The following is a 14187-nucleotide window of genomic DNA, read 5'->3' on the forward strand; positions in this document are numbered from 1 at the left end:
GTCTCGACGTTTACAGGCCATTCAAAATCAAGCTGCCCGCCTTATTTTCTCCCTTCCCAAATTCTCTCACATTACTCCTGTTCTTAAATCTCTTCACTGGCTCCCTATTCGTTTCAGATCTCTTTTCAAACTAGCCTGCTTCGCTTTTCGAGCTCACTCCCGCTCTGCCCCTCCCTACATCACCTCCCTTATTTCATCCCACGTCACTAGTCGAACCCTCCGTTCTTCTTCTCTTTCTCTTCTGCACATCCCCCGTTTCCGCAAACTCAGAACTGGTGGCACTCGCCTCTCCGTTTTGGCCCCCCAGTTCTGGAACAGCCTTCCACTTCATATTCGCTCCATCCCCATTTACACCCACTTTCGAAAAGCCCTCAAAACTTTTCTTTTCACTCAGGCTTTTTCCTCATAGGTCCCTCGGATCCCTTCTGTGAGCTCTGACCAGGTCCCCAGCGCCAGGAAGCCGCTTGGCCGCAGTGCGCTTTATTAAATATTTTTTCATTTCATTCATTTCATTTCATTTCATTTCAGTGTGTAAAGTGGGGTTCGAGTATGCCATGTGTTTTGTCGGTATGGAAAACAGTTAAATTGTTGTCCTAGCTTGGTCAGTTCTGGAAGCGGCGTGTTCCTATTGGTAAAGTATTCAATGTAACAAGAGCATAACTTGTCATGCCCAGAAAAGACCTAAAATCAGAAATATCATTGGGCATTGCTATTTTCTGCAATGCAGCAAGCTTATCCAGGTTGGTACACATCCCTTTGTTGACATTGTTTTGGCTAATAAAGAGAGTTTGTACTCCTCAAATTAACAGATGTAAGGGTCGAGTGGCTTTCAGCCGTGCATATATAGTGAAGAAATGTGTATCACTTTCTTGGTGCAGCTGTAAACCAGGTTGTCATTCTTCATGGGGCATATGATTTTCTTGACTGCTTCCTAATAAATACAATTTGCTAACAAGATTCCAAGTTCATCAATAATAGCAGTACAGCTCCTATTGCCCAGAAAAAAGGCACGTAGCACAACTGTACATAAAGCTCTTGTTGGTAGTACCCTTTATAGAGATTAATCTTCGATCATAGAAAAGTATAATTTAAACAGATGATTATGTAATTCAGATGGGGTTCTGGATGTCTTGTGTTGGGTAGATATGCTTCGACACACACATATTTTATTTGAGCTCCTTGTCTGCCACAGTAACAGTTGGGGCTTGGAGCCAGCTCTATGATGTCCTGGTCCAGGAAGATCTGTAGCTCCTCATCTACTTGATGTTGTAGGCGTGCAGAAACCCAGTTGTGAATATGGGCTACCAAGTGGACAGGAGCGTTATCTGGGTGCCTTTGGGCTTTCCTTGACCCGGTAATCCATTGGATGGCTCTGAGATCATATGTTCTAAGTCATTCCTAAGGAGAAGTGGGACTTGAGGTTCACCACACAGCACATGGATATCCTCCTGCAATGATGTGGCATCTTAGGTGAGAGTTTATTTATCTTTCTCCAAGTTCTTGGCAGTGTGTCTGACACCCAACCATAACACGTCAACAATTTATGGCAAGAGGTTTGGTTGCGCTACCATCATGCCATACTTAAAGACACACATGTTATAGGTGATTCTGCTGGCTAGCACTAATGAAGCAAATTGATAATCGACTTGAAGTTGAATAGAGATCATCTTTTTAATATTCCTCTGGTCCAGAGGGTATATCTGTTCATTGTCGTTTTTGATTGGATTAGTAGGGCGCTCAGTCATAAGTGTAACCATTTGCTCCCCTAGCCTTCTGAAAAGTAGTCATTAGATGAGGAGCGCTGTTTGGTATCCATTGTACAGGCATGCCGGCTGGATCTCTAGTCTTCCGTCTCAGGCAGTGTGCTTCTGTCTCTGTGTGCTTTTTTGATCACTTGCATACACTAGGGACGTGGTTGTCTTTATTTCCAGTTGTGACATATTTGCTTCATGGCTGGGCATGACCGCACATGTAGAAATGCAGGACTGCACCGGTAGCATAGGTTGTCACCTCAAGTTTATGTTGGGAGTTTCTAAACTTTGTAATTAACACCCACAGCAATCTGGAAGGTTTGTTAAGTTTTCTTGTACATCCCACTTCCATTTTGGTTACAGTGGCCTATGCTCAGACTGCAGATCGAAACATCTGGAGTATCTTTGGCAATCATACGGGTTATTTCAGCAGCTTTATGTGAAACATGATGGCATTGCATCATTTGATGGTCCAAAGTTAAATGAATTATCCACTACTGAACTTGAAAAAATCACAAATGGTGACTAACTGCAGCAGGTGCATCCCAAAAATACTTGCTGATTCATTGCAGTATTGAAAAGCTGTGCCGAATGTATAGGGCTTGAAGTCTATGTTGCTCTGTGGGTTAAACTTATCATTCAGACATTTCCTAAACCCTTTGTAAGACTTACATTTATTTCTTGGTTGAAAAGACATGAATGGATCTTTGACATCATCTCCCACAAGGTTAATGAGAAGATTTGGATTAGAACTCGATCATCAGTGTGTTTCTTGCATGTGGCCTGCACAGAGTGTTCATATCTTCTACAACACATCTCTCAACTGCTGCCCAATATCCTGGAATCAGATATGTTGAAATGCAGTGGTCATCGGACTATTGGATCAAGTGGTGCTGCCATCATCACTATTAGGGTGACCAACTGGCATGGGTGCAAATTCAGGGCGGTGAGTGTAAAAATTCGGGACAAAGGGTCAGAATTCAGGACAAAAATTCAGGACAGAAGGTCGAAATTCAGGACAAAAATTCCAGACAAAAGGTACATTTTACAGACACGTCAGAAGAGGTCATTCAATAGTATATAAGTAAGTAAATAGATAACCACCATAAACTGTTCATCATTGCTGGATTCAAAATCAAATCAAACAGCTCTGAGCACACAGTGCAAGTACTAAAATCTACGGAGCTCCTAAACTTGATGTGCTGTCAAAGTCGAAACCCCACAGATGTTTAATTTCTGGACTGTAACCATCTCATAAGGAGACAGGCCTTTCTGTGTCTCCAAAGTAGCAAGGGGAAAGGAGTGCTGCATGCCGAAAAAACAGGCCCTGGCACAGGCAGCAGGGAAGGTGCCACACCCCGGGGGTTAATGTAGTCGGGCTCTCAGGGAACAACATTGGCAAACTCCACAAGGCCTCAAGTTCCCCACAGTACTCTGATTGGGTAAAGCTCCTCTGCTACAGTCTACTGGCTCTAAATGAGGCACTCACTTGCCTGCACATGTTTTGTTAAAGGCAGACGGCCCATTGTCATTCTAAATGTGAGAATCAGCTGCAGTCAGAATGGCACTGGGCCTGTCCACAGCCTGTGCGAGGTCGGGGAGGGTTTGTTGCATGCTGTGGAGTTAAAAAGAGAAGTGCGAGCTGGCCCCGATTGTGAGAAGCGTTAACTCCTGGTGCTTCTCGCAGGGGAAAAGCACAGCGTGCTTAAATGCCCAGAATTATGGACAAAATGCGTCTGTAAAAGGAATGATGACGCACAATGGACAGGACACCAAAATGACAGACGGTCTGTGAAATTTACAGACGGTTGGTCACCCTATTCACTATGCCAATGGGGTATACCTCTTGCACACAAGCAGACATGAGCTCTGATGGTACTGTCCCCATTAGCAGAAAAAGCTGCTCATAGATGCCTTTGGAATGGGGGTGCTGCATGCAACAGAGTAGGCTGTTTTCAAATATCTTTGATTTTGTCACTTGATGCTTGCAGTGTGCAAGACAAGTATCAGGCACATGCTGATGCTAAGTGCTGAAGTGCACTTTACTTGTGTAACTCTGTAATGGCTTCCACATAGGGGTGAACTCTAGGATACCTGATCATGGCACTGCTACTTCAACCGTGCAAGATGAGCGAGGGCCAGTGAGAAGAACCTGGAGCCAGCGGATGGCTTCTCGTGTTTGGACAGAATCTTGCAAGACCATCAGGACACTTGTGCGCCACATGTCAGACCATGCAGAAGAGACCAGATGCATGCTTGATATGGTGCAGGGCATATTAGTCCAATCCCTCACTCAGAGGCATTGCGGCGTTGAATGGCAGATGGTCACTTTTCAGGTCCGGGCCAGTGGCAGCAGCGGTAGGTGATGCTGGTTCATAGCAGAGATCTGATGCGACTGCTGTAACACAGACGAGGCAGGCCCTTTCGATGCTTGATGGCGGGTCAGCAGGCACCTTCAGGGGTAGGACGATCTAGGTGACATACTTGGGTACAGCGGGCACGCTTGGCGAGAACTCTTGGCAGCTTGATAATGTGTCTCAAAGCACTGACAGTGCAAGCCGGTGAGTCTGCCCCATTTATTGTTGTCAGAGTCCCTCTCTCCAAAAACAGTATCAGACAGGTATATGTTCCCACCTTTGCTTTATTGGCACCTGCTGTTAAAGTGGAACTGCTCTTTCCCAGAGCTAATCCCCTAACATGTCAGCCCCTTGCTCCCCCGCTATCTACTGTCCCTTTCCTCCTCTGACTACTCCCTCTCCTCTGTCGTCACGCCCTCGTGACAGGGCAGAGATACTTCCGCCGCCTCATGACATTCGTAACGAGGATGTGACTCTGTGTGACCAATCAGATGACACGTCCTTATCTACTGGTGATGGGGTATTGCTGTACATACGACAATTCTTCTTTTGTGCTACTTTTCGATTTCAGTTGAATTTCTAATTATGTTTTGCAGTTTTAAGCACTAGAAATCCCATTTCAGCAAAACTAATCCTGTTTACGACACAGATAACCACTTCACTCCCTCCTGGATACCAGAGTGAATCAAATTGAATGTAATTGGATATAGTCACGTTTTCTTTTATGATGCTTTGTTATTAAAGTGACCGTGCCTGGTCGAATCAGCTTACCTGCCAGCTTGACATGCGCACCCCGCCTCTGCTGACCCACTTTCTGAGGCTGCTGCCCTGCAGACCGTCCCCTGCAGAGACTGCCCCGTTTGGCAGTTGAAGCTGAGCCGTCCAGGAACCCTCTGCATTCAGGACCGTGACTGGCTGGCATTAATAATAAAAAGTACACGTCCCAGCACTTCATATGCTTTTGTCTTGACTGGGATTCAGACCTCAGTAGCCCTCTTCAGCGTGCCACGAGCCCCCTTACTCGGATCGGAGGCCGAGTGGCACATTCTGAATAAGGCAAGGCTTGCAGACAAAGAGATCATGATACATGTTTCTGGGTTTTTAAGAGAACAATCAGTTTATAGGATCTGTGCAAACTTAACAGCCTGCTCCTGCATCCTTAAAGCACAACTGAGTTATGAAATGGATTATGGAAAAACGGAGAAAAATGTGCACCCTCTTTATTACATTAAATAATGTTTTACAGTCATGATATGTTATGTGTATTAGGCGCTGAAGTCCATGGTTAGTTTCAGCTGTGGCTTTGGCTGAATTTACGCAGCAGAATTAATGACAGTCTAGTTGATTTCAGTTAAGGGCAAAGGTTAGCGGCATTGAGATTAGGTCCTTGTCAACTGTCCCCTTTTCATCAGGTTCATCATCCAATCATGGCTTTTGCACTTTGCGGCTTGAGACTGGTAGTGAGGTACTTGGATCGTACATAGCAAAAATAGTTGTTGACAAAAAAGTTGGGTCTGGTTGAAGGTGAAACTAAACGATGAGGATCTAGAGCAAAATTGCGAAATCCATTCAATTTCGCCTTTTTGAATTATTTTTAAAACACTATAAGCTTTGTGTACTGTTAAACTCGCAATTTTGTTTAGATAAAAGAAATGGGGACCGCTTCTCACTGTTCACTAAAACTTTGAGGGGCAATTGCAGCCGCGGCCCATGCAGGTAAGAGCGGTGACGCCGGATTGGGGGGGAATTCGTCGGGCGCCCACCAGGAAAAATTAAATAAATAATACATTTTCCCTCGTCATCCTCTGTCGCAGGGCCGGCTTTAGGGCGGTGCGACCGGTGCCACCGCACCGGGTGCTGGCTTTTTGGAGGCGCCGTGTTAATAGTTTATAATGCTTTTGAAGCACCTGCTGCAGCGTTTCTTTCCCCCGGCAATTACCAGGCCTCTCATAAATGTCAAGATAACTCGTGTGAATAATTATCTTCCTGCTTCCTGGAGAGAGATCAGCATTTTGTATAGTTGAGGTTTTGACTTAGGTGAAGTTAGTGCAGAGGGTTAATATGCCTGCTGCAAAGAATGTGTACCAAGTAGAGTACAGAGTACAGAGTGCCTATGATGTAAACAGATCAGCAGGTTACCGCTTTCAAAAGAGACATCCTTTTTAGGTCTCGCCTGAGCTGCTCTCGCGAGAGCTTTTGTAAAAGGGGGATCTGGAAGTGCAAACCAGTGCTTTCAGGCCGCCAACTTCAGTGCATGTGCGCCGGGCGCCCGCACCATTTGGCAGCCTGCTGATCATTTCACGGCCGCTTTGATGTTCTCAGTGGGCCGCGCGGCCTCTGAGAACATCAAAGCGGCCGCGGAATGATTACTTTCGTTTTGCGTGCGTTTTTTCGTTGTTCTGCCGTGGCTGCCTGGTGAGCACTTGTTCTTTCCGCCCTCTCCTTGCCGCCGGCTGAAAATCAAAAAAGCGCTGGTTCCCAAAAGTACATGTTGGTGATCACCACCTGCAACCATCTGCACTGCACATGGTGGGCACTGAGTGTCAATGTAAAGCCCAGGAAATTAAGTGAACTATGTTTCGTAAGCAAAATTCAATAAAAACTCGCAAGCGATACGCCATGGGTCGATTATTCGGCATTCGATTCTTGTTTTCCCTCCGTCTCATCTCACTGGTTTCCGTGTACAAAATCATCTCCCTAATTGCTGTTTGAGCGCGTGACAGCTCACCGTGCTTAGCGCTTCAATTCACCATACTCTGTACTGAACTATTGAGTGGTGATTAATGTCTCGAGATGTTCGTACTCTTCCTACATCGGTCACGTTCAGAAACAGACCAGCGCCTGCACTAGCTGGTTATAGGTTTCCAGCTTCTCCATTCCCATAGCACTAAAAAAGATAGAAGAGCTTTAAAAGTCAGTTGTCAGGGCACGTAGTCTGCAGTTCCTAGAAGCCGCTCTGCTCCTCCGTTGCTGCCTCTCAGGCTCTGCAGGTGCTTCACTGTCTGCTAATTAGTCCCCATTTTATTGCACTTGTGTACATTGATGTGAATGAGATTGTCGCCTATCCCTCTGTTCGTGTTGTTTCTGCCCCTCCCAGCCCCCTCCATGCTGCTTCTTCCACTCCGACCACCGGTCCACGTGGCTTCTTCCCCTCTCACCCACGTGCGTTTTGCTTCTTTTACTTCAACCCTACCCCACGTTACTTCTTCCCCCACACCCCAGTCTGTGTGGCTTATTCCCCTCACCCCTCATGTTCCTTCATCCCCTCCCAGTCCATTTTGCTTATTCCCCCAAACTGCTATAAAGAAGGAAAAAAGCGCTACGACGCTATCAGCGCTGCATTCTTCCTAATGCTTTTTTATTTTTCCAGTCCCAGTATCTATTCCTACCACCCTGCCATCGGGCACCTCTACCCGATTGGCAAAGTCAATAGATTGCCCATAGGCGAGACCTATTGGCTTTGCCAATGCTTGTTTTACTTGCAATTTATAACTTAAAGTTCTAATATAGACTAGTGAGCTATAAACTTTCATCCTAGAACTGCATACACACTGCAAAGTATACATTATTAGAACATTGATTAATGTTGCAAAAAGGGTTAATTTGGCTAGAAATCGATTCTTATAATTAAAGAAAACTCCCAACTCTGCTGTTTCTTTTTCGACTCTGAGTTTGTGCTTCTCCACACCAAGCACTCTTAAACTATACTGCCTACCAGTATGGATGACATGCGACTCCTGCACTTTTAGTCCTTTGGCGTATGTAACATTTCCTATACACTGATTTACAAACGTCTGATTGATTGTCTCTGTGTAATGTGTGCGTGATGCAAAGTGCTCGGACACCCTACACTGGTATGAGTGGCGCTATATAACTAAATCAATGCATCTGAGAGAGTGTGGTTATGGAGAATTGGTCACTGTTAAAGGGTGTTAGTGAGAGAATCCGTGGTGGAGGTGGTCATTGGGAGGCGCCAACAAACATTGTCGCACAGGGCGCCACCAGCGCTAAAGCCGGCCCTGCTCTGTCGCAATCCGCCCCCCCCACCTGACCCCACCACTCTTACCTGCATTGGCCGCGCCTGGGCAATTCGTGAGTTGGTACAACTTCACAGCCTTCCACAGCTATCCACCACCCCTGTTAGTGTCCAGTGTTCACCACAACGTCCGGCATCTCCCTCTTGAGCTTCGACTGTTAGCAACATGACAAAGTTTAAAAAGAGGTTGAAAACTTGACTCTCTCTGACCTGTGCTTGGTGCCGGGACACTCTTCGGAGTAGCTGTGCGCCTTACAAGCCGCTTCATTATCATCATGCCCTATGCATTTATCCTTCCAGCTACTCTGTTACGTTTCCTTAGGGTGAGCTCTACCACCCGTGCACATCGCTCCTGGAGCTCCAGCCACTCTTGAACCAACACCACCATCCACCGTATCTTACAGCCCACATACTTTGAGGTTGTCTCAGCCAGGGCTTTAAGTGGGCCGGGTCTCACCGGGTCTGAGCACTGGCAGTTTTTTTAATGAGGCCTCGAAACGGGTCTCTATCGGGCTCTGTTTTGTTCTCCTGGCACAGGCAGTCCGTTTTTGTTCCGGACTGCAGTGATAGCAGGCACATGGATGTGCGCGTGGTGAGCGTTGTAGAGGAAGGGAAATCCTTTAGAGAGAGTCATTTTCTCTCTGGATTTCCCTTCTCTTTTTGAAACTCAGGAGCAGCAACATTGTCGTGGTGTCACAAGGACTGTAAGTGGATGTTTTTTCAGTATTATAAACAAGCCATAGTTGCTGCTTATTTATCTAATGCAGCTAACAACCATTGACAAAGCCAATAGTCCTGACTTGTAGGTATGATGTCACTTTTTGTATCATATATCTGGACCCAATGACAGGAGCAGCAAAATACAAGTCGGGGGCACACTGTGCTAAACAGATTTTAGGCTTATATGTTTTTAAGCCACGCCCTTAATTACATTGACCACGCCCCTTTGATAGACCCACCAGTTTTTTCATGCCACTTAAAGCCCTGGTCTCAGCTGCTTTCCAGTTATGGAACGATCCACCGTTCATCGCAGGGATGTGCTGCGACTCTCCTTCTCTAAAGCAGAGATTCTGACTTTACTCATCTCCATAGGTGAAGGTTTTTCCTTCGCCCATTTTTAGCTAGTGGCAAGCTGTTTTGGAAAAAACACACTGCAAACAACTACTTGGAAATATCTGTGACACATTGTTTACATTAACTTGCCTGTAGGCGGAGTTGTGTTAAGACAAAAAACAGCAACCAAAGTACAGAAGTTGTGAACTTAGGATAACTCTTCAGGTGGAATTTTAATTGCACACCACATCCTTTTAAAGACATTTCATTTAGAGGAATAATTGATTTGGGCGTGGACTGGCTAGACGAGGGGGAGGTCTAGGTGGCTTTGTAGCCTTGTTTGTTCTTCTTCTTCATGCTATCAGCTTCTTTTCTCATCTAGAAGGGTACATTACCTCCAGGACCGGATTAGGACCTTTGGAGGCTCTAAGCACTAAAAAGATTTTGGTTCCCTCATATATCTAATTCAAAATATAAACAATAATAAACTGTAATAACATTTCCTGTTTCCAAATAAAATAAAACTTACAGTACGATGGAAAATAATGTTTATTTTTGTATACTTCCACTTTATTTAGAGTTTCAGTTGCACCATTTGCAGTTTTGCACTATATGGTCTACGGTAAATCCGGCAATGGAAAAAGTCTGTGGTGCCCCCTTCCCTTGATGGTCTGAGCGCCTGCTTATTTTGCTTGGTGGTTAATCCAGCCCTGTTTACCTCGGCTCACTGCTGGGGCAGTGATTTTGAGGATTCGTAGCATACATGAGATATGTAAGAGGGTTTTGCAATGGTGGATGCCTCTAACCAGAGAGTGGTGCACTGAAGCCCATGATTCAGAAAGAGACATTTATCTTTATTATTTCGGTTGCTTTTGGGAACCCTAAAAGGCACACTTCACAATGAAATGTTAGTTCTAGTGAGCTCAGGTTGTCATTTGACAAGAGCGAGGTTTCCCTGTTCACTACTTTTAGCTGACATCATTTTCCATTGTGATACTTGTTGTCCTACAGTTGTCCTACAGTTAATTAAATTAAAAAAGTAAAAACTGCAAGTTACAAATTGGAAAGGGATGTGAGCGACCATTCTGGGCTAAGCTGCACAGCCACTTCTGACATGAACTAAGCTGTACTTAGTAGGTGTGTCCCACTACTGAAAGATCTCATGGTTGAGAAGCTCGCATACCTGAATATTATTATTATTTTTTCTTTTACAAGGACAATTGAGGACGTTTCTTTCTCCATTATTCAAATATATAATGATGTGATAATTCTTGAAATAATGTAAATATATTTTTATTTTTCAGATATTCCTAAAATTGATCCAGCCTGCGGAGGAGCACCCGCCGATACATTTGGACGTTGACCTGGAGGCCTCTCTGGGTTCAGAACCTACCTGCCACAACAGTAAGTCTTCATTCTATTTGAAAGATCACTAGGTGAAGAAGGCTATTATTTTCACATCCTCTAGACCAATGGCAAATGTTCAGGTTAGTTTCTTTTCTGAAAATGTAAAGTGTACTTTACAGCTAACATAGCTGATCAGTTATGCTTTAGTGTACTGATCGGCTCCCCTCACATCCCACCCATCCAGCACACTCTATGCAGCAGTAGATATATGCGATATTACTATCAGTGGAAGGTTCCCCTTTACTTCTGTGGTCTAACTAGTATTGTAACAGTATTCTAGTGTATCTCCCCAAATGCCAGCTGGCTGTTGGGTAAGAACTGTTGGGGCAGATTTACTGCTCCATATTTAAAAGGACAGGAAAAGCCACCCTGCATGGCTTTTCCTGTCCTTGTAAATATGGCCTCTTTACACGCAGTACTTTGCGTGAAAGGGGTGTTCCATGGGTGTTGCTGTGGGTGTTCCCATGCAACGCCCATGGAACCAGACTCATTTCAAGATTTACGAGGAATGGTAAATCTGGAAATGCGTCTGGAAATGCGTCAGTATGCTACGCCACCATAGGGGTGGCGTAGCGAGGCGCAACAAGGAGAAATGTTTTAATTTCTCCTCGTTTTTTCCTCTTTCAATGCGTGCTACATTCTACAGCACGCATTGAAAGAGGAAAATGTCTGTAGTGATTGTTTTCGTGCAGGAAGGTGCCCCTTCCTGCATGAAAACAATCCCCCCATGATGAAGGCATCCTTGCACCATGGCGCAATAGTGTCTGCGCCGGCGCAATTATTGATCCTGGTGAAGAAACGACTATTCGGGGTGGACGTGCAGCCCAGAAACCACACTAACACCTATTTTGTGTGTGAAAAAGGCAGCTTTTAATTAACAGGAGCGCTTCACGGCTAAACAAACCTTTGCACAGGCCAACAATGCTACCACCAATGCCTCACTAGACATTAAGCAAACACAACCATAACCAACCCACTCCCCTAAGACCAACCTTTCAAAAACGTACAGTGTGCGAACAACCAAGCACTCATCTCTCACAACTTGCATCCACATTTATTCAGCATGCTCTCTTTTTTTTTTTTTTTTTTTTTTTTTTGTAAAAACCTTTATTGACATTTCAACCAATTACAAGTATGGGCCTACAACCCCCGGGGCCGGCCGCTAAACAGTCAGAGTAACAGAAAGCAAATTTTATCACAGGCGGCACCTCGGGGAGCAAAGTTTCCATGCTAGTATACTCTCGGCCACCGAACCGCCCAAGTAAGAGACCAGGATACAAAAGGTTTTCATTTTATAATAAGGGATGGAAGGATCAGGTGCCGAACAATTTCCCAGCAGCGAAAAATGGCAGGCAGAGTAATAAACGTCAACAATAAACGGCACTCCATCAAGTAATTGGCGCTGAAACAGGAAGTTCAGGATGTGGAGGAATATCACGGCCATTTGCGCCTGCAGTCCCCTGCCCTAAGACCCAGAAAACACCACGGAAATTGAGGCACACATGAAAAAGCAGTGATTAACAGCGAAGGAGTCCTACCATGCTGATCCCAGAGAAGAAAGACAAAGAAGAATGAGAGAAGAAAAAGGAGGCCATGGAAAAAAAGGGTTAAAGACTAAAGAATCCCCTCCCCCAACCCCCCACCCTGCACCTCTGCAGATGAGTACGGCCCCCCCCCCCAGCAGTGTGCCTGTCGCCCCAGAACCAGACCCGAAATATAGAAGAAACAGAGAAAAAGAAGTAAGAAAAGAAACCCCACCAGACGGGGGGGGGTAGAGAGAGTATTAATAAACTGGAGGAGGGCCTTCAAAACATGCCCCCGGCTTCTCCCTCCCGCACAATATGATTTCCCCCAAAGCAAACAGTAAACAACGCAAAATCGACCATGTCAAAGAAAAATGGGGAGCATTATGCACCTATTACACTAACAGTTATGCCGTGAGAGCACGCAACCCCTGAGCCCGCCCGCCTATTAGATGCCCACCTCTGAAGGATCAGCCTTATCCTTGGCCACTCTTTGCGAATCTACCCATGCATACCCATCGACCCAGTGCCATGTCCAATGTTACAAGAAAGAGGAGCGTCCAAAAAAGACCAGGAAGCGACACACACATGTAGGGTGGATGTCTCTGAATCCCGACACAGTCAGCATTATGGAGGGTCGTCTTTCCCAGTGCTGCCCCAGGATCTGCACTGCACACAAGGTCCAGGAAGGCGGAATCAGCCAGAGCAGGCGACTGTTGCTTGAGTATTGCCTGGGTCGCCGGATGCTGCGCGTGGGACAAAGCCGCCACCCCCCACTCAGATCCAAAACCTCCGGAACAGACCCGACCCACAGCCAGCCGATCACACGTTGGTACACTGTCCGGAGTTTCCAGCTTTTCCCTATTCACGGGGGCGGCCACGACACTGTCCTCCTGTGTGAAGGGTAGCAAGTCCCTGTGTACCTGGGGACAGGCAGGCCGCAACTGTTCCGACGCTGCTGCCACACCATCAAACTTTCTCTCCAATACCCAGGCGCCGTGAACCAAGGTGGAATGAAGGGCACCGAGAGCTTCGAGAAGGTCACCGTACCCCAGCACAGCTCCCAGCGCTCGCTCCGCTACGCTCCTCATAGTCGCACACTCCCAATCTTGCTGAGACCCAGTGTACAGGATGGTAGACTTCGTCCTATCAAGATGTCCGCCGGGTAGGTCCACCCCAGATTGGGACCGGGACTCAGGCACAAGCACCTCAAGTTCCATGTCACTGGAAACAGGGCTCCGGGGGCAGGCAAAAATATATATCCGGTGTGTGGTCACGGGCACCAGTCATCCCCACCTCGGACCCGCGCCCGCGAAAATCCAGGAGCAGTCCGCGAGAATCGGGGCGAGTTACGGGCGGTGTCCGGGCAGCCCACCGGCGAAGGCCGAGGCAATTACCGGAGAATCGTGGAATTGCCACCTCGGGCATGCAATCGTTCCGCTACGCTTAGTGGTAGGAACGACCACGGCGAAATGTAGGCCAATATTCGCACCGCTCCGGTAGTCCGACTCCACCCAGTCACCAAAGGCCGCTGTTGTTGAACTGCCGCCCGGCCATGCTGTCCACCCGAGGTCCCGGTTCCAGGGTTGCACAGGCCGCAAACTTCAAATGGACATTTCTCCGGCGGTACCGCCGCCAGAAACTGCAGGATCACACGATCGGTTGCCGCTCTCAGTCACCAACACGGGCATATAGCGCAGGCTAAGGATCTCATGCAGGATATCTGTGCGGGATGCGGAGGTTCACGGAGCCGGGAGCCTACGCTGCCGTCCCGGTCGCCATCTTGGCTCCTCCTCAGCATGCTCTCTTGAATCAATTTTCCACATCTCTAGTCGCCCTCCATACTGCTGTCAAACCATTATCATAGCAATACTTCCTTATGTTGTGCCTCCCAAACTGTCACCTCCATCTGACACACCTGTCCATCAGTGACAAACCGTACAGTAGATACAAGTTCAACGATGCACCTGTGTCATTCAAAGCAGCCTGGGAACAGCACTGTACTACTAAAAATCCTATCTAAAAGGTGGACAAAAACTGTCCCGAAGTAATCAACGTTC

The 14187-nt window shown here is 46.6% G+C and overlaps 1 protein-coding gene across 1 annotated transcript in view; it reads left to right on the forward strand.

Moving 5' to 3' along the window:
- The window catches only part of ABCA13 (ATP binding cassette subfamily A member 13), a 2655493-nt gene that overhangs the window by 1387069 nt on the left and 1254237 nt on the right, over positions 1-14187 (forward strand). The window contains exon 37 of the mRNA XM_085606362.1: positions 10502-10601. Coding sequence (XP_085462488.1) covers positions 10502-10601 — 100 coding nt within the window. The remainder of the gene's footprint in view (positions 1-10501; positions 10602-14187) is intronic.

This window comes from Triturus cristatus, chromosome 5_2, assembly GCF_964204655.1.
Source record: "Triturus cristatus chromosome 5_2, aTriCri1.1, whole genome shotgun sequence".
Lineage (NCBI taxonomy): Eukaryota > Metazoa > Chordata > Amphibia > Caudata > Salamandridae > Triturus > Triturus cristatus.